Source organism: Podarcis muralis, chromosome 10 (assembly GCF_964188315.1).
Source record: "Podarcis muralis chromosome 10, rPodMur119.hap1.1, whole genome shotgun sequence".
NCBI classification, from domain to species: Eukaryota; Metazoa; Chordata; class Lepidosauria; order Squamata; family Lacertidae; genus Podarcis; species Podarcis muralis.
Window position 1 is genome coordinate 73,607,194 of NC_135664.1, and position 19,792 is coordinate 73,626,985.

Sequence of the window (19,792 nt, forward strand, 5' to 3'; positions counted from 1 at the left end):
TAGCAGAGTAGGAAAAAAGCTCAGAGACAGAAAAAATTCCTGCAGCAATTAAATTTGTGACTGAAGGCATAACAGGAATCTATGCCTGAAAAATGCAACCGAGGCAATTTAAAGGTCAGCACCAACAATGTGAATCGTGCTCAGAAATGTACTGGGAGTCAGTGAAGATCCTTTCGGACTGGTGTTATGTTGTCTCAGCGGCTGCTCTCATTCTGTTGTCTAGCTGCCACATTCTGGATTAGTTGCAGTTTCCGGGTCACCTTCAAAGATGGCCCCATGTAGCGCATGGCAGTAGTCCAAGCGGGAGATCACCAGAGCATGCACCACTCTGGGGAGACAGTCTCCAGTCATGTAGGGTCTCAACCAGCATACCAGATGGAGCTGGCAGACAACTGCCCTGGACGCAGAATTGACCTGTGCCTCCATGGACAGCTGTGAGTCCAAAATGACCCCCAGGTTGTGCACCTGGTCCTTTTGGGGCACAGTTACCTCCATCAGGTCTAGGGAGTCTTCCACATCTGCCTCCCCCCCTCCCCCTGGGACAGTATTTCTCTCTTGTCAAGATTCAACCTCAATCTGTTAGCCGCCATCCATCCTCCAACTGCCTCCAGACACTCATACAGTACCTTCACTGGTTCCAATTTAAAAGAGAGGCAGAGCTTGGTATCATCCACATACCGGGGAACACCCAACCCAAACCCCCTGATGATCTCTCCCAGCGTCTTCATATAGATATTAAAAAGCATGGGGGAGAGGATGGAGCCCTCAGGAACCCCACAAGTGAGAGCCCAGAGGTCTGAACACTCATCCCCCAACACCACTTTCTGGACATGGCCCAGGAGGAAGGAGGGGAACCACTGCACAGCTGTGCCCCTAGCTCCCCTAGAGGGTCCAGTAGGACACCATGGCCAAAGGTGTCCAAAGCCGCTGAGAGATCCAGCAGAACCAGGAAAGAGCTTTTTTCCCCTTGGTCTCTAGCCCATCGGAGATCATCAAGCAGCGCAACCAGGGCAGTTTCCGTCCCATGATGAGGCCTGAATCCGAATTGGAAGGATAATGGTGGCAGAAGCTTTCCTGGTCCTGCCCCTCCAAAAGCTCCAGGCCCAAGACTTTCATTAGCTTTCAAGGGGCCATCGGAGTTGCTGGAAAGAGGTGTTCAGGGCACCATCCAACCGTCTTAGAGAGTCCATTCTGGATTTGTGTAGGTTTCCCCCCATAGCCTTCTCTTCTCCTGAAGATAACTCACAAGGCAGTGAAGGTTTAGGATCAGAGTTTTCCTTCTCGATGGGCTTCCTTCCCCGGTTGACAATCACATCAGCCCTTCACTTTCCTCTGCAGCATGGGCGGAATCTGCCTTTTTGACTGTGGGATTCACTGTTGTTCTCCTCCTCTCCATCCACCAGGGTCTGCCTTCACCTACAGCAGAATTCCCCAACCCACCAAGAATTTGAGACCCAGCAGATATCCTCACCTGGTTTAGCCAGCCCGTTGAAGCCGTTGCTTGGATCACTGCCTCTGTTGCATGCTGACAGCTTCTGGAAGCCACAGGTGAGAGCTGAGTGCAGGGTGGGGACCAATGGTGGAAAAATTACCCCACAAGGTGGACTACATGTCGCCCACCAAAGGTACTACCGCGCCCCTAACAACCCAAGCCATCCTATAATTATGATATTTAAGACAGATCAGGAATAAATTTATTTTTCAAGAAACAACATAACTTCAGGCTGTTAATGAATCAATACTACATATTCAAGGATGAAGTTTCCATTAAGTAAAGTTATCTATTTGCCTTTAGTATTCAGATTTGTAAGTGTCATTTTAGGATAGTCCTGATTCAGGAGACAGGAAAAGATCAGGCTGCACCTCATTATTATAAGGAGCAATGGGGGTGGGTTTCTCCGTCTGGGATTCCCATGCGTCAGCTGCTTTCCTTCTGCTTCTCCTTCTCTTTCCATGCAATGCAAGGCATCTAGACGGAGGTCCATCTCCAAGAACAGGAGCTTCCCTGAGCACCCATTCAGCTGACCCGAAGCACCAAGATTTGTCACTAGTTCTCTGACTAACCCAGACCACAGTCCCTGGAAAAGGCATAGACCTAGGTCTCACATAATAGTCCATATGGACCTCCTGAGGCCAAAGGGAGTGTGCAGGTGATTCATTAAGAGACAGAGGTGGATGGACGATTATGTTGCAGAGGGTGGGAAATGTCCAAAGGAACGATGGACCAGAGAAAGAGAGGGCCTTTTCATGGAAAGAGAGCAGCTGCCTTTCCTGGTGAGGAAACAATTGGTTTGAAAAGTCTGTATTCCAATATCATGCTGCTTTATCATGCTGCTGATTGAGGATTATGAAAGGTTGCTGATGCATTACTATCATTTGATGACATTGCATTTTCATTTCCTAAAAATTTGGAACAAGGGTAGGATGCAGGGAAATGTAGCATATGTTGAAATATGAGGTGGTGCTAATGGCATCTGATGTGCTCTCTTTTCCTTTGTTCTCTTCCTTGAAACCCAAACAGGATTTCCTTTCCTCCCACTCTGAAGAAGGTGAAGGAGAAGACAGTCACAACTTCAGGGGATCGGGCACCTTCAGTTTAATTAGGAAGAGAAATTAAAATGTGTCAAATGTGGAATATGCTTCACTGAATGAGCATACATAGCTCACATCAACGACCTCCAACAGGAAAAACCATTTAAATGTATGGAGTGCGGAAAGAGCTTCAGTTTCAATGGAAGCCTTAGAACACATCAACGGACTCACATGGGTGAAAAACCTTTTAAATGCATGGAGTGTGGAAAGAGCTTTAGGGTAAATGGAAAACTTAGAATACATCAACGGACTCACACAGGAGAGAAACCATATAAATGTATGGAGTGCGGAAAGAGCTTCAGTCAGAGTGGACACTTCAATATTCATCTACAAACTCACACAGGGGAGAAACCATATAAATGTATGGAGTGTGGAAAGAGCTTCAGTCAGAGTGGACACTTCAATATTCATCTACAAACTCACACAGGGGAGAAACCATGTAAATGTATGGAGTGTGGAAAGAGCTTCAGTAAGAATGGAGACCTTAGAATACATCAACGGACCCACACAGGGGAGAAACCATATAAATGTATGGAGTGCGGAAAGAGCTTCAGTCAGAGTGGACACTTCAATATTCATCTTCAAACTCACACAGGGGAGAAACCATACAAATGTATGGAGTGCGGAAAGAGCTTCAGTCAGAATGGAGACCTTAGATGTCATCAATGGACACACACAGGGGAGAAACCATATAAATGTATGGAGTGCGGAAAGAGCTTTAGTAAAAATGGAAGGCTTAAAACACATCAACGGACTCACACAGGGGAAAAACCATATAAATGTGTGCAGTGTGGAAAGAGCTTTACTGATAATGGAAGGCTTAGAGCACATCAATGGACTCACACAGAGGAAAAACCATTTAAATGTATGGCGTGCGGAAAGAGCTTCAGTAAGAATGGCGTCCTTAGAAGACATCAACGGACTCACACGGGTGAAAAACCTTTTAAATGCATAGAGTGCGGAAAGAGCTTCAGTCAGAGTGAACACCTTAAATTACACCAGCGGACTCATGCAGGTGAAAAACCATATGAATGCATGGAGTGTGGAAAGAGCTTTAATTCCAATTCATCCCTTAGAACACATCAACGGACTCACACAGGGGAGAAACGATATAAATGTATGGAGTGCGAGAAGAGCTTCAGGCAGAGTGGACACCTTAAATTACACCAGCGGACTCACACAGGTGAAAAACCATATGAATGCATGGAGTGTGGAAAGAGCTTTAATTTCAATGCATCCCTTAGAACACATCAACGGACTCACACAGGGGAGAAACCATTTAAATGTATGGAGTGCGGAAAGAGCTTCAGTCAGAGTGGACTCCTCAGTATTCATCTACGGACTCACACAGGTGAGAAACCATTTAAATGTATGGAGTGCGGTAAGAGCTTTCATCAAAATGGAAGCTTTAGAAATCATCAACGGACTCACACAGGGGAGAAACCATTTAAATGTATGGAGTGCGGAAAGAGCTTCAGTCAGAGTGGACACCTCAATATACATCAACGGACTCACACAGGGGAGAAACGATATAAATGTATGGAGTGCGAAAAGAGCTTCAGTCAGAATGGAAACCTTAAATTACACCAGCGGACTCATACAGATGAAAAACCATATGAATGCATGGAGTGTGGAAAGAGCTTTAATTCCAATTCATCCCTTAGAACACATCAACGGACTCACACAGGGGAGAAACGATATAAATGTATGGAGTGCGGAAAGAGCTTCAGTCAGAATGGAACCCTTAAATTACACCAGCGGACTCATACAGGTGAAAAACCATATGAATGCATGGAGTGTGGAAAGAGCTTTAATTTCAATGCATCCCTTAGAACACATCAACGGACTCACACAGGGGAGAAACCATTTAAATGTATGGAGTGCGGAAAGAGCTTCAATCAGAGTGGACACCTCAGTATTCATCTATGGACTCACACAGGGGAGAAACCATTTAAATGTATGGAGTGTGGAAAGAGCTTTCTTCATAATGGAAGCCTTAGAAGACATCAACGGACTCACACAGGGGAGCAACCATTTGAATGCCTGGAGTGTGGAAAGAGCTTCAGTCAAAGTGGAAATCTTAGAAAACATCAGCAGACACACATGGGAGAAACCATTTAAATCTATGGCGTGTGGAAGGAGCTTTAGTCAGAGTGGAACCCTTTAATTTACGCCAACAAACGCACCCAAGAGACAAACCATATAAATTTCAGGAAAGGAAATAAAGGTTCAGTCCTAGGGGAGGTCCTACATTTTCCTGCTTGGCAGGGGGTTGGACTCGATGGCCCTTGTGGTCTATTCCAGCTCTGTGAGTCTATGATTCTATGATCGACAGACTCATGGACAGGAAGAACTTTAAGAGTTGAAACCCGACAAACCATCAACAAACTCAAAGCGGAGAAGCAGTTTAAATGGAAGGATTACAGAAAGTGCTTTTGTTATAATGGAGTGTTTAAGAAACATCACGAGAGTCTCAGATGGGAGAAACCATTTAGATGTATGGAGTGTGGGACATGTTCCTCTCAGAGTCCCCTCTTCTTCACAGCAATGAACTCAGAGGAGATCCGGCTTCCGGCTTCAGGGCCCAGCTGAGTGTTGCCATTATCTCGAACTGGGTAAGTCCTGTCTAATCCAGTGTTTCCCAACCTTTTTTGGGCAAAGGCACACTTGTTTGATGAAAAAAATCTCGAGGCACACCACCATTACAGCCCCGTGACGTCAGCGCGCAGCGTCACGCCGGTAGGGACGCACGAAAGTGTAACTTTCAATTTTTCCCCCTCCCCCTTGCCGGGGAACCTCCACGCTTTGGGGGGGGGGGAGGAGGCAGCAAAGCGAGGGACTGAGGGACTCCTCCAACGACAAGGGTTGGGGAAGAAGAGAAAGGGCTATTCCGCTCCAGTCACGGGAGGGGAATATGTACTGGCCCAACTGGTGTGCGGTCTTCGGAAAGCGGGGTGCGGGAAGGAAGCCTAGGCTCGGGGTCATAGAATCATAGAATCATAGAGTTGGAAGAGACCACAAGGGCCATCGAGTCCAACCCCCTGCCAAGCAGGAAACACCATCAGAGCACTCCTGACATATGGTTGTCAAGCCTCTGCTTAAAGATCTCCAAAGAAGGAGACTCCACCACACTCCTTGGCAGCAAATTCCACTGTCGAACAGCTCTTACTGTCAGGAAGTTCTTCCTAATGTTTAGGTGGAATCTTCTTTCTTGTAGTTTGGATCCATTGCTCCGTGTCCGCTTCTCTGGAGCAGCAGAAAACAACCTTTCTCCCTCCTCTATGTGACATCCTTTTATATATTTGAACATGGCTATCATATCACCCCTTAACCTCCTCTTCTCCAGGCTAAACATGCCCAGCTCCCTTAGCCGTTCCTCATAAGGCATCGTTTCCAGGCCTTTGATCATTTTGGTTGCCCTCCTCTGGACACGTTCCAGTTTGTCAGTGTCCTTCTTGAACTATGGTGCCCAGAACTGGACACAGTACTCCAGGTGAGGTCTGACCAGAGCAGAATACAGTGGCACTATTACTTCCCTTGATCTAGATGCTATACTCCTATTGATGCAGCCCAGAATTGCATTGGCTTTTTCAGCTGCCGCGTCACACTGTTGGCTCATGTCCACCGGGCGCAAGGTCCACCGACCTCGGCGGAGAAAGGCAACAACCGGAGCCGATGACCAGTGGCGTAGCGTGGGTTGTCAGCACCCGGGGCAAGGCAAGTAATTTGCGCCCCCTAACCCCTTACCATGGTCATTAATACTGACGGCTCTACTCTGGGGCAAACTTCGTGGTGACTACTGCCCTCCGTGGTGTTGTTTTTGCAATTAAAGGACCCCTGCCTCAAATAAAGCATCTTGGGGATTGGGGACTGGGATTTGCCAAGGGAGCTGGGAATTGCAGTTCAGTGGCGGGTCAGGGGGAGAGGGTCCCTTCCGCGCCTGGGTGCCGCGGGCCCCTTTGCGCCAAGACGCGCGTCTTTGGGCGTCGCGGCGCAGCCTTCTCGGTCTCCCTCCTCGGCCCGGCTAGCCCCGACGCGGCTTCTTTCTGGTACGGGGAGGGGGCTTCTTTCTGGCGCTGGGGCCAGTGCGTTGGCCGGCCTCCGGCGCGGGTGGGCGGGCCCTGTCGGGGCGGGTGGGCGGTCTTGGCGCGCAGGCACTAGAGCGCAGGTGGCTCCGGCTGGGCGCTTCATTCGCCGCCGGTGGCACGTTTGGCGGGCTGCGCGCGTCCACACAGCGACCCGAGCCTGGGCGGCGTGGCGCTTGGTGCCGGAGCCTCCGCCCGCAGCGCCCCGTCGGGAGACCCGGCCGGAAGGAGCCTCGAGCCGGCTGTCGGACGCGGCTGAAGCAGCCAGGGCGGCATGGCAGGCGGCGGCGGCTCTTCGGCGACTCCGGAGGCAGCGAGCGCGCCCCCCCAGAAGTTGCGCCCGGTGCTGCCGGCCCCCCCTGCACCCCCCACGCTACGCCACTGCTCCTCAGAGTCTTTTCCCGCCGCCCCCTCGCAAGACAGCCCTGAAGCCGAGCGCAGAGTGAGGGGCGGGGCCCGGCAGAGTCTCGCTGCCCCCCAACGCCTCTCGAGGCGGCATGAGGGGCGCCGCGTCAAGGGCGCCGGCGGGCGCAGCAGCAGCTCCTGTCAGGGCACGAGGCGGGCCCGGCGCCTCTCCCCCACCCACCCCGTCCGCCCACCCATATCCCGCTCAGGAGGGGCCGGTGGGCTGGCAAGCGCCTCACAGCAGCAGCACTAGAGAGGGAGAGAAGTCCGCCTCCCGCTGCCGCCGCCTCTTCATCCCCAGCAGCAACTTCCCTGCCCGGCTCCCCGCCGCCGCCGCCTCCTTCTCTCCCTGCTTTGCAGTAGCAGCCGCCGCCGCCGCGGCACACAAGGCAACATCTCGCGGAACACTAGTGTGCCGCGGAACACCGGTTGGGAAACACTGGTCTAATCTGCTCTGTGTCTGTGTCTCTCCCTGCTTCTGAGACCACTGGAAACGAGGGGGGCCGTTTCTCCCCCTCCATCTCTTCTTCTGAGGAAAGCTGATCTCCTGGAGAATGGATTCCCCCATATTCAGCTTCAGACCATTCCCTGACAAAACACATTGCCCTGTGTCGTTCCAGCCTCTTGCCTCCCTTGCTCCCTTCTGCTGGTACGTGTACCTGTGTGCTGTATTTCTTTAAATGAAGGTAATGTCTCACAATAGTGAGAATAATTTTAGATATAAAGTACCTTTTGACAGGGACGCGGGTGGCGCTGTGGGTTAAACCATAGGTCCGTGGTTTGAATCCCCGTGACAGGGTGATCTCCGATTACTCGGTCCTTGCTCCTGCTAACCTAGCAGTTCGAAAGCATGTCAAAGTGCAAGTAGATAAATAGGTACCGCTCAGGTGGGAAGGTAAACGGTGTTTCCGTGGGCTGTTCTGGTTCGCCAGAAGGGGCTTAGTCATGCTGGCCACATGACCTGGAAGCTGTACGCCGGCTCCCTCGGCCAGCAAAGCGAGATGAGCGCCGCAACCCCAGAGTTGGTTACGACTGGACCTAATGGTCAGGGTTCCCTTTACCTTTACCTTACCTTTTGATAGAGAAGGGGAGAGGGTGAATATGGATTGCTGGTGGTGGGTGAGGATTAGGGCTGCGTGATATATTGATATCTTATCCAATGCTGGTTTCTAGACCATATCCCGATAACCTTTGAAAAACAATTGATATGTCAATACACTGCGAATCACAGTGTGTATTTTGGGATGTGCCTGGAAGCAGCCGGCAGAAAGCTTTGCTTCGTGAAGTCCCTGCAGATGCTACGCTGCTGACTTCTCTCCCAGACGACAGGAATCGAAACACACACATCCATTGCCCTGTGTCCTTCCATCCTCTTTCCTCCCTTGCTCCCTTCTGCCGGTTTGCGTGCCTGACTTAGATATCCTGTGTGCTGTATTTTTCTACTGCTGAAACTGGATCTGCTCTCAGGAGCTAAGTTTTGTGCCTCACTGGGGACCCAGTGAGAGCTGTATGCTTTGAAAACTAAGTAAACTATTACAGAAGACGTCCTGCTGCCTCTGTGTGTGTTTTTGACCTCAGCGTGGGACTTGCTCTTCACGTGGCCCCTACCCTGCTGATACTTGGCTCATGCCCTGGAGTTGCTGTCCTTAAGCATGGAAGACGGGTGCATCTGTGTGTGACTGGTTTTTGCACCAAACTCTCTCACCCCCACCACCGCATGATCTCCAAACACTGCTTCTTCACCAGAACTTCATCCCTGCCCCCTGCACATTCTGAAGAAAACTTAAAATACTGTAATTTATTGGGAGATAGTCCCCCAAGCCTTATTGCAAGAGGGAGAATGAGGAGCTGCAGGTACCCAACAGAACATTAAAAATACAGAGATTGACAGCGAAGCGAAGCCTACTCCAAGGGAAGCCCTTCAGCTCCCAGCCTGTCCGCTCCCACAAGGGCTGAAGGAGATTTGCCATTTGGGGATGGCAGAACTGAATGGAAGCGGGCGAGGAAGCCCCACAATCGCTCCTGCCAGAGGAATAGGGTCACTCACCCCTATACGCAAAGCTGATTGACAGGAAGGAACTCCTCCCCACCCTTGTCACATGCAGCTGGGCTCACTTGCCAGAGCCACCTCGAGAGCCTGACTAGAATTCCCACTGATGTACTGTCTATGGAAAAGGAGGCGGGTTCTCTGTTATGTTTCTGTGGTTGTTATTAAGAAAATGTATACATTATAGTCCCGAAAGTGTAAAGCCTTGGCTCTAACGTGGTCATGTTGATACCACAAACGTACTGTGTAATGTTTTGAATGTGCTACTGAAACAGACTTTGTAAAACTTTGTACAAAATAACTGCAACAAAGTGAAACTGTTGCTGTCATGACAGACCCAGTATAGACAACTCCACACTGCCTTCTACTGGGTCTACAATAAAAAAACACACCCATTCATGACTAAGACACTTTTATTGGATAAACCATTCTTCAAACAAAGTAACAGCCCTTCACAAATAAAGACTGACTTCTCCCAGTAAGAGTTCCAATCTGACACTAAGATGGGAACATCTTGTGGGAATGTTCAGGGTGGCAGGAGGGGATATATTGTTTGTTAATGTCCTTCCTAACTTGCGGCAGCAAGTTCCTTTATGAAGCAGAGTGCATTCCCCTTTTTACATGCACAGCAGATAACTGGTTGCAGGCTTGTGTGAGCCTCTCACTATTATACAATTCAATCTGTCTCAGATTGACTTGTACTGCTTCTGATGGATCACATTCCACACATCTTAGCACAACAGTGGGAACTGTGAACGCCCATACATGCGCTGCTTGTTGCTTCCAATGCTGTTTCCTCTGTCCATTCCTGCAGCATCACAAAAGGGACAGCCATTAACAGAATGGGTGCAGCCCAGACCCCAGCACCAAGTACTTTGCAAACACATGAATAATGTCACTATCACCATCCACTTCACAAGCGATCCTCACCTGTAACCTCACACTGCGGCACCTCCTTCCTGACGTCCTCCATGACAGATCTACAAGGGTGGGAAAAGGTGGGGTGGACAACCTTTTTTGAAATTTATAAAAGTAAGGTCTTTCTTTTGTTCAGAGTTCCCACCTTCCTCCTGCGTGAGTGGCTTCAGACCCTGCTGCAGAAGGTCTATTAATAAAAGATCAGGGAGGATGTGGGTGGCGCTGTGGTCTAAACCACAGAGCCTCATGGTCTTGCTGATCAGAAGGTTGGCAGTTTGAATCCCCACAATGGGGTGAGCTCCCCTTGCTCTGTCCCAGCTCCTGCCAACCTAGTAGTTCGAAAGCACACCAGTGCAAGTAGATAAATAGGTGGCAGGAAGGTAAACGGTGTTTCCATGCGCTCTGGTTTCTGTCATGCACCAGAAGCGGTTTAGTCCTGCTGGCCACATGACCAGGAAGCTGTTTGTGGACAAACGCCGGCTCTCTTGGCATGAAAGCGAGATGAGCGCCGAAACCCCAGAGTCACCTTTGACTGGACTTAACCGTCCAGGGGTCCTTTACCTTTCTTACCTTAATAAAAGATCAGGCATAGCAGCCGCTTTGATCCAGCGTTACTTTGGTTGGTCTCTGTTAGTTTCTCGGACTTTTGGGAGACCAAGTGTTTCCTAGACAGGCTCCTCGTGCATCCCGTAAGGAGAAGGAGCTGTTTTACGATCTTTTCCACAATCATCCCTGACCACTGGTCTTGCTAGCTAGGGGTGATGGCAGCTGTAGTCCTAAAACAGCTGGAGACCCAAATTTGGGAAACCCTGTTCACCTTGAAGGAGAAAGGAGGGCTCACCTGCAGCTGGAGGAATGCCAGGTAAGCCCTGCAGGATCAGGCCCAAGGGCCACAGCTTCCCCACAAGTGAAGAAGCTGTAGGAAAGGAGGGGAGGCAGGAGGAGGGGGTGGGGGAGGAATAACTGAGAAGGAGCTTCTGGAGCCTGGGCAGCCCCCTCCCCGCCTGCTCCCTGAAGGTTTCCCGAGCCCCTCCCCTTTTCATTTCAAGGACTGGGGGACCTCAGCATCCCAGGGTTGCTTTGCTCCAGTGGGGGGAGGGAGAGCTATTTTGTTTGCTGATGGCAGGAGTCACACTCCTGTCACCTTGTGTTGTGTCTGGCTTTTAGGTAAGGGGGTGAGGCGCAGGTGGGAAAGAGTTGAGAAGGAAAATATCCCTGGATGCGGATTTACTCCGCTGCCCAGCTCCTCAGGGTGCCACTCCCAGCGGGTCCCTCCGGTCAGCAAAAGAAGGAGTCTCCAGCCAAGTTAAAAGATGCAAATAGTGGTCAGTTGACCTGATCTTTATGTGTTGCAACAAGGTTCAAACACACCAAGAGTAGGAACCCTGAGCATATGGTTGCATGGATTTTTAAGACCTCTCCCCATTTCCCACAATACATTTTTCAAGAGCACCTTTGATGCATCACAGATTTGTCACAAAGTAGGAGTCTTTGGCATTCAGAAACATGAGCCCGTCACCCACCCCTGTCAACAGCCCCAGTTTCCCACACCTTTCACGCAAAGTACCAGAATAATCCATAATCCGATGGATTTCTGCCTGGGGCATGTGCTGCCCTGGATCGCCTCCTGCCTTCTAAGGGATTATGGAGTCAGGGGGAGCCCGAGATCCCCCAATTCCAGAGGAGACAAGGAAATTGGTCAAACCGTTGACTTTTGGCGATTGTTTGACGTTTCTACAGTTTTCTATACATTATTGGAGAGTCGGAGGAAACAGTCCGATTCATGGTATCCGCTTCTTGCTGCAATTGTATAGGCTGCTTTTCTGAGCCTCTTTGCTGCTGTGCATGGAAGGTGCCTGTGCAAATGGTCATTGTCCTGGCCTTAGTCCGAGGCTGTAGTGGAGAATTGGGGTTTTGGGGGAGTCGTATAACTGCCCCCCGCTTCCTGGTTTGAAGAGCACCAATACCTAAAGCACGGGCACACGGCTCATGGCGTTGGTTAGCGAGGGAAGGATTTTGCTATGTAAACAGGGGGGGACACCCCACTTTGTAATTGCATTGCCAGGATCACCCGCCCCCCGCTCTCCTGATCTACAGATGGAAGGGGGAGGGGGAAAATCTTCCTCCCCCCCTTCTATTCTTTCCCTCCCCTCCCGGCACATCCTCCTCTCACCCCGCTCCCACAACCCCAAATCCCCTCCCCACGTTTGCAATGTAAACATTGGGGGGGAACCCCACTTTGTAATTGTATTGCCAGGATCAGCCCCTCCCCGCTCTCCTGATCCACTAGGAAGAGGGAAGGGGGGAAAACCTTCCTCCTCCCCCCCACTAAATTCCTCCCCTCCCCTCCCGGCACATCCTTCCCTCACCCCGCCCCCACAACCCCAAATCCCCTTCCCAATATGTTGCCCCTCCTCCTCGCCATCCGACCTCTCCTCCGGGAATAGGGGGGGGGGAGAGCCCCCCTCCCAAACTGCCTGCTTCTCCCGGAAGTGGAGCTTCTGTGCCGGATTGCTGCTCTGCGCCGTAGCTCTAGGGGCGCGCGCTTTCGGAAAGGGGAGGAGAGGACACCCCCCCCCCCGTGGATGTTGCAGGAAAGGAAAGGAGAATCTGGAGCGAGGACAAAGAGGTAAAGGGGTCCCGGGGGGGGGGACAGAAAAGGACCCAGAGACCCCCGAAAGCTCCCGAAAGCGCCATTCGTGGGTCCCGTCGACATGGCCTAGATCCCCGTGCTGCGCCTTGGCAGCGGCGGAGATGGGGCGCCCACCGAGGGGGTCTCAAGAGGGCTCCTTTGCCCCGTTTCCCCCACGCAGGGATCCCTGGGTCCCTGTGGTATCTGCACGGAGAAAGGCGGGTCATGAAAGGGTTAACGGGCTCGAGGGACGCCTGGATAGAGACCCCCGTGTGGCTTCCTTCTTGCAAGCTGCATCCTCTTCACGCCCCCATAAACCCCTGCCCTGCCCAGTCGCAGCGGTTCAAATCCGGAGAGGAAGAGGGGAGGGGAGAGGCCTTCTCAGAAGGAGCTCTTTGTTTCTGCAATCCCCCCCCCCCCAAGCAGCCAGAAACCTTTTCCTCTCTCTCAGGCTTCCATCTTTGTCTTTTCCACTGCCTGGTTCATTGAGGATGAGGATAATGTACACCTGTCATCAGAAACAGGGTTTCAGAGTCCATGGAATGGCTCTCAGGATTGATCTAGAAGGTGCACCTCAAAAGCATTTCTGTTCCTCTTATTCTTTGTAGGCAGTGTCAGAATGACTGACAAGTTGAGATTCTTCCCAGTCAAAGGACCCATTTTCATGATAGACAGTGCCTGGGGCTGGAGGCTCTACATACAAGGTGTGCCTATACAGGCCAAAGACTGCCAATATTACCACAGCTGAGGTGTGAGACCTCCCCTAATTTACAGACTGTGTGTGAATGAGAGTTTGAGGGTGGCATTATCGTTTATGGCATCCCTGTGATTTTCTCCACCCATAACATTTCATGAACTGATATTGCAGTACGAATTCCAATATAACTACAAAAAAACAACAATATAATAAAAATGATTGTAGTATTTCTACCTTACCTAACTGGCTGGGTTTCACCAGCCACTCTGGGCAGCTCACAGTACATATAGAAGACAGTAAAACATCAGACATTCAAAACCTCCTGATACAGGGCTGCCTTCAGCTGTCTTCTAAATGTCAGATAGTTGCCCATTTCCTTGCCCTCTGCCTGCTTCCCTGTAACTTCGCTTCTCAATGGGGGTGGGGGGAGGGTGAACCTGCAGAAGACCCTCGAAGGAGGACCTCAGTGTACAGACTGAGCGATGGGGGTGGAGACGCTCCTTCAGGTCTACAGAGAGTGAGGCTGTAGGGCTTTAGGTCAATGATCTTGCTCCTCCATAATGATTTCCAGAGCAAGTCCGACATACAATTAGCAGAGTAGGAAAAAAGCTCATAGACAGAAAAAATTCCTGCAGCAAATAAATTTGTGACTGAAGGCATAACAGGAATCTATGCCTGAAAAATGCAACCACAGCAATTTAAAGGTCAGCACCAACAATGTGAATTGTGCTCAGAAATGTACTGGGAGTCAATGAAGATCCTTTCGGACTGGTGTTATGTTGTCTCAGCGGCTGCTCCCATTCTGTTGTCTAGCTGCCACATTCTGGATTAGTTGCAGTTTACGAGTCACCTTCAAAGATGGCCCCATGTAGCACATGGCAGTAGTCCAAGCGGGAGATCACCAGAGCATGCACCACTCTGGGGAGACAGTCTCCAGGCATGGAGGGCCTCAGCCGGCGTACCAGATGGAACTGGCAGACAGCTGCCCTGGAACAGAATTGACCTGCCCCTCAATGGACAGCTGTGAGTCCAAAATGACCCCCAGGTTGTGCACCTGGTCCTTTTGAGGCACAGTTACCTTCATCATGTCTAGGGAGTCTCCCACACCTGCCTGCCCCCTTTCCCCTGGGACAGTATTTCTGTTTATCAAGATTCAACCTCAATCTGTTAGCTGCCATCCATCCTTCAACTGCCTCCAGACACTCATACAGTACCTTCACTGGTTCCAATTTAAAAGAGAGGTAGAGCTTGGTATCATCCACATACTGGGGAACACCCTGCCCAAACCCCCTGATGATCTCTCCCAGCAACTTCGTATAGATACTAAAAAGCATGGGGGAGAGGACGGAGTCCTCAGGAACCCCACAAGTGAGAGCCCAGAGGTCTGAACACTCATCCCCCAACACCACTTTATGGACATGGCCCAGGAGGAAGGAGGGGAACCACTGCACAGCTGTGCCCCTAGCTCCCCTAGAGGGTCCAGTAGGACACCATGGCCAAAGGTCTCCAAAGCCGCTGAGAGATCCAGCAGAACCAGGAAAGAGCTTTTTTCCCCTTGGTCTCTAGCCCATCGGAGATCATCAAGCAGCGCAACCAGGGCAGTTTCCGTCCCATGATGCGGCCTGAATCCCAATTGGAAGGATAATGGTGGCAGAAGCTTTCCTGGTCCTGCACCTCCAAAAGCTTCAGGCCCAAGACTTTCATTTTCCCCCATAGCCTTCTCTTCTCCTGAAGAAAACTCACAAGGCAGTGAAGGTTTAGGATCAGAGTTTTCCTTCTCGATGGGCTTCCTTCCCCGGTTGACAATCACATCAGCCCTTCACTTTCCTCTGCAGCATGGGTGGAATCTGCCTTTTTGACTGTGGGATTCACTGTTGTTCTCCTCCTCTCCATCCACCAGGGTCTGCCTTCACCTGCAGCAGAATTCCCCAACCCACCAAGAATTTGAGACCCAGCAGATATCCTCACCTGGTTTAGCCAGCCCGTTGAAGCCGTTGATTGGATCGCTGCCTCTGTTGCATGCTGACAGCTTCTGGAAGCCAAAGGTGAGAGCTGAGTGCAGGGTGGGGACCAATGGTGAAAAATTACCCCACAAGGTGGACTACATGTCGTCCACAAAAGGTACTACCCTAACACCCCAAGCCATCCTATAATTATGATATTTAAGACAGATCAGGAATAAATTTATTTCTCAAGAAACAACATAACTTCAGGCTGTTAATGAATCAATACTACATATTCAAGTTTCCATTAAGTACAGTTATCTATTTGCCTTTAGTATTCAGATTTGTAAGTGTCATTTTAGGATAGTCCTGATTCAGGAGACAGGCACAAGATCAGGCTGCACCTCATTATTATAAGGAGCAATGGGGGTGGGTTTTTCCGTCTGGGATTCCCATGCGCCAGCTGCTTTCCTTCTGCTTCTCCTTCTCTTTCCATGCAATGCAAGGCTTCGAGATGGAGGTCCATCTCTAAAAACAGGAGCTTCCCTGAGCACCCATTCAGCTGACCCGAAACACCAAGACTTGTCACTAGTTCTCTGACTAACCCAGACCACAGTCCCTGGAAAAGACATAGACCTAGGTCTCACATAATAGTCCATATGGACCTCCAGAGGCCAATGGGACTGTGCAGGTGATTCATTAAGAGACAGAGGTGGATGGAGGATTATGATGCAGAGGATGGGAAATGTCCAAAGGAACGATGGACCAGAGAAAGAGAGGGCCTTTTCATGGACAGAGAGCAGCTGCCTTTCCTGTGAGGAAACAATTGGTTTGAAAAGTCTGTATTCCTTGATCATGCTGCTTTATTAACAATGATTGAGGATCATGAAAGGTTGCTGATGCATTACTATCATTTGATGACATTGCATTTTCATTTCCTAAAAATTTGGAACAAGGGTAGGATGCGGGGAAATGTAGCATATGTTGAAATATGAGGTGGTGCTAATGGCATCTGATGTGCTCTCTTTTCCTTTGTTCTCTTCCTTGAAACCCAAACAGGATTTCCTTTCCTCCCACTCTGAAGAAGGTGAAGGAGAAGACAGTCACAACTTCAGGGGATCGGGCACCTTCAGTTTAATTAGGAAGAGAAATTAAAATGTGTCAAATGTGGGATATGCTTCACTGAATGAGCATACATAGCTCACATCAACGACCTCCAACAGGAAAAACCATTTAAATGTATGGAGTGCAGAAAGAGCTTCAGTTTCAATGGAAGCCTTAGAACACACCAACGGACTCACACGGGTGAAAAACCTTTTAAATGCATGGAGTGTGGAAAGAGCTTTAGGGTAAATGGAAAACTTAGAATACATCAACGGACTCACTCAGGGGAGAAACCATATAAATGTATGGAGTGCGGAAAGAGCTTCAGTAAGAATGGAGACCTTAGAACACATCAACGGACTCACACAGGTGAAAAACCATTTAAATGCATAGAGTGTGGAAAGAGCTTCAGTCACAATGTATCCCTTAGATGTCATCAACGTACTCACACAGGGGAGAAACCATTTAAATGTATGGAGTGCGGAAAGAGCTTCAGTCAGAGTGGACACCTCAGTATTCATCTACAAACTCACACAGGGGAGAAACCATATAAATGTATGGAGTGCGGAAAGAGCTTTAGTAAGAATGGAGACCTTAGAATACATCAACGGACTCACACAGGGGAGAAACCATTTAAATGTATGGAGTGCGAAAAGAGCTTCAGTCACAATGTATCCCTTAGATGTCATCAACGTACTCACACAGGGGAGAAACCATTTAAATGTATGGAGTGCGGAAAGAGCTTCAGTCAGAGTGGACACCTCAGTATTCATCTACAAACTCACACAGGGGAGAAACCATATAAATGTATGGAGTGCGGAAAGAGCTTTAGTAAGAATGGAGACCTTAGAATACATCAACGGACTCACACAGGGGAGAAACCATTTAAATGTATGGAGTGCGAAAAGAGCTTCAGTCACAATGTATCCCTTAGATGTCATCAACGTACTCACACAGGGGAGAAACCATTTAAATGTATGGAGTGCGGAAAGAGCTTCAGTCAGAGTGGACACCTTAAACAGCACAAACGGACTCACACAGGGGAGAAACCATATAAATGTATGGAGTGCGGAAAGAGCTTCAGTCAGAATGGACACCTTAAACAGCACAAACGGACTCACACAGGGGAGAAACCATATAAATGTATGGAGTGCGGAAAGAGCTTCCGTCAGAGTGGAGACCTTAAACAGCACAAACGGACTCACACGGGTGAAAAACCTTTTAAATGCATAGAGTGTGGAAAGAGCTTCAGTCAGAGTGGACACCACAGTATTCATCTACAAACTCACACAGGGGAGAAACCATATAAATGTATGGAGTGCGGAAAGTGCTTCAGTAAGAATGGAGACCTTAAAATACATCAACGGACTCACACAGGGGAGAAACCATTTAAATGTTTGGAGTGCGGAAAGAGCTTCAGTCAGAGTGGCCACCTCAATATTCATCTACAAACTCACACAGGGGAGAAGCCACATAAATGTATGGAGTGCGGAAAGAGCTTTAGTGATAATGGATACCTTAAATTACACCAGCGGATTCATACAGGGGAAAAATCATATAAATGTATGGAGTGCGGAAAGAGCTTTAGTGATAATAGAAAGCTTAGAAGACATCAACGGACTCACACAGGGGAAAAACCATTTAAATGTATGGAGTGCAGAAAGAGCTTCAGTAATAATGGAGACCTTAGAAAACATCAACGGATTCACACGGGTGAAAAACCTTTTGAATGCATGGAGTGCGGAAAGAGCTTCAGTCAGAGTGGACACCTCAATATTCATCTACAAACTCACACAGGGGAGAAACCATTTAAATGTATGGAGTGCGGAAAGAGCTTCAGTCACAATGTATCCCTTAGACATCATCAACGGACTCACACAGGGGAGAAACCATATATATGCATGGAGTGTGGAAAGAGCTTCAGTAAGAATGGAGTCCTTAGAACACATCAACGGACTCACACAGGGGAGAAACCATATAAATGTATGGAGTGTGGAAAGAGCTTTAGTGACAAAGGAAAACTTAGAACACATCACTGGACTCACACGGGTGAAAAACCTTTTAAATGCATGGAGTGTGGAAAGAGCTTTAATTTCAATGCATCCCTTAGAACACACCAACGGACTCACACAGGGGAGAAACCATTTAAATGTATGGAGTGCGGAAAGAGCTTCAGTCAGAGTGGAAACCTCAGTATGCATCTACAGACTCACACAGTGGAGAAACCATATAAATGTATGGAGTGCGGAAAGAGCTTTAGTGATAACGGATACCTTAAGTTACACCAGTGGATTCACACAGGGGGAAAACCATTTAAATGTACGCAGTGCGAAAAGAGCTTTAGTTTCAATTCAAAACTTAGATTACATCAACAGACTCACACAGGGGAGAAACCATTTAAATGTATGGAGTGTGGAAAGCACTTCAGTCAGAATGTATCCCTCAATATACATCAACGGACTCACACAGGGGAGAAACCATATAAATGTATGGAGTGCGGAAAGAGCTTCAGTCACAATGTATCCCTTAGATGTCATGAACGGACTCACACGGGTGAAAAACCATATAAATGCATAGAGTGTGGAAAGATCTTCAGTCAGAGTGGACACCTCAGTATTCATCTACAGACTCACACAGGGGAGAAACCATATAAATGTATGGAGTGCAGAAAGAGCTTTCTTCATAATGGAAACCTTAGAAGACATTAACGGACTCACACAGGGGAGCAACCATTTGAATGCCTGGAGTGTGGGAAGAGCTTCAGTCAAAGTGGAAATCTTAGAAAACATCAGGAGACACACATGGGAGAAACCATTTAAATCTATGGCGTGTGGAAGGAGCTTCAGTCAGAGTGGAACCCATAATTTACGAGAACAAACTCACCCAAGAGACAAACCATATAAATGTCAGGAAAGGCGATAAAGGTTCAGTCCTGGTGGAAGTCCTATATCAACAGACTCATGGACAGGAAGAACTTTAAGAGTTGAAACCCTACAAACCATCAACAAACTCAAAGCCGAGAAGCAGTTTAAATGGAAGGATTACAGAAAGTGCTTTGTTATAATGGAGTGTTTAAGAAACATCACGAGAGTCTCAGATGGGAGAAACCATTTAGATGTATGGAGTGTGGGACATGTTCCTCTCAGAGTCCCCTCTTCTTCACAGCATTGAACTCAGAGGAAATCTGGCTTCTGGCTTCAGGGCCCAGCTGAGTGTTGCCATTATCTCGAACTGGGTAACTCCTGTCTAATCTTCACTGTGTCTGTGTCTCTCCCTGCTTCTGAGACCACTAGAAACGAGGGGGGCCGTTTCTCTCCCTCCTCTTCTGAGGAAAGCTAATCTGCTTGAGAATGCATTCCCCCATATTCA

At 49.1% G+C, this 19,792-nt stretch overlaps 1 protein-coding gene and 1 long non-coding RNA gene across 2 annotated transcripts in view; both read left to right on the top strand.

Moving 5' to 3' along the window:
• Nucleotides 1-19,792, top strand: part of LOC144329042 (uncharacterized) — a 43,808-nt gene that overhangs the window by 12,116 nt on the left and 11,900 nt on the right. The gene's annotated exons all lie outside the window — the stretch shown is intronic.
• Nucleotides 1,637-19,381, top strand: LOC144329038 (uncharacterized). Its single transcript, XM_077935481.1, is given in 3 exon segments — nt 1,637-2,274; nt 2,522-4,093; nt 16,691-19,381. Coding segments are annotated over 2 exon segments (3,942 nt in total). The 5' UTR covers nt 1,637-2,274; nt 2,522-2,703; the 3' UTR covers nt 19,243-19,381.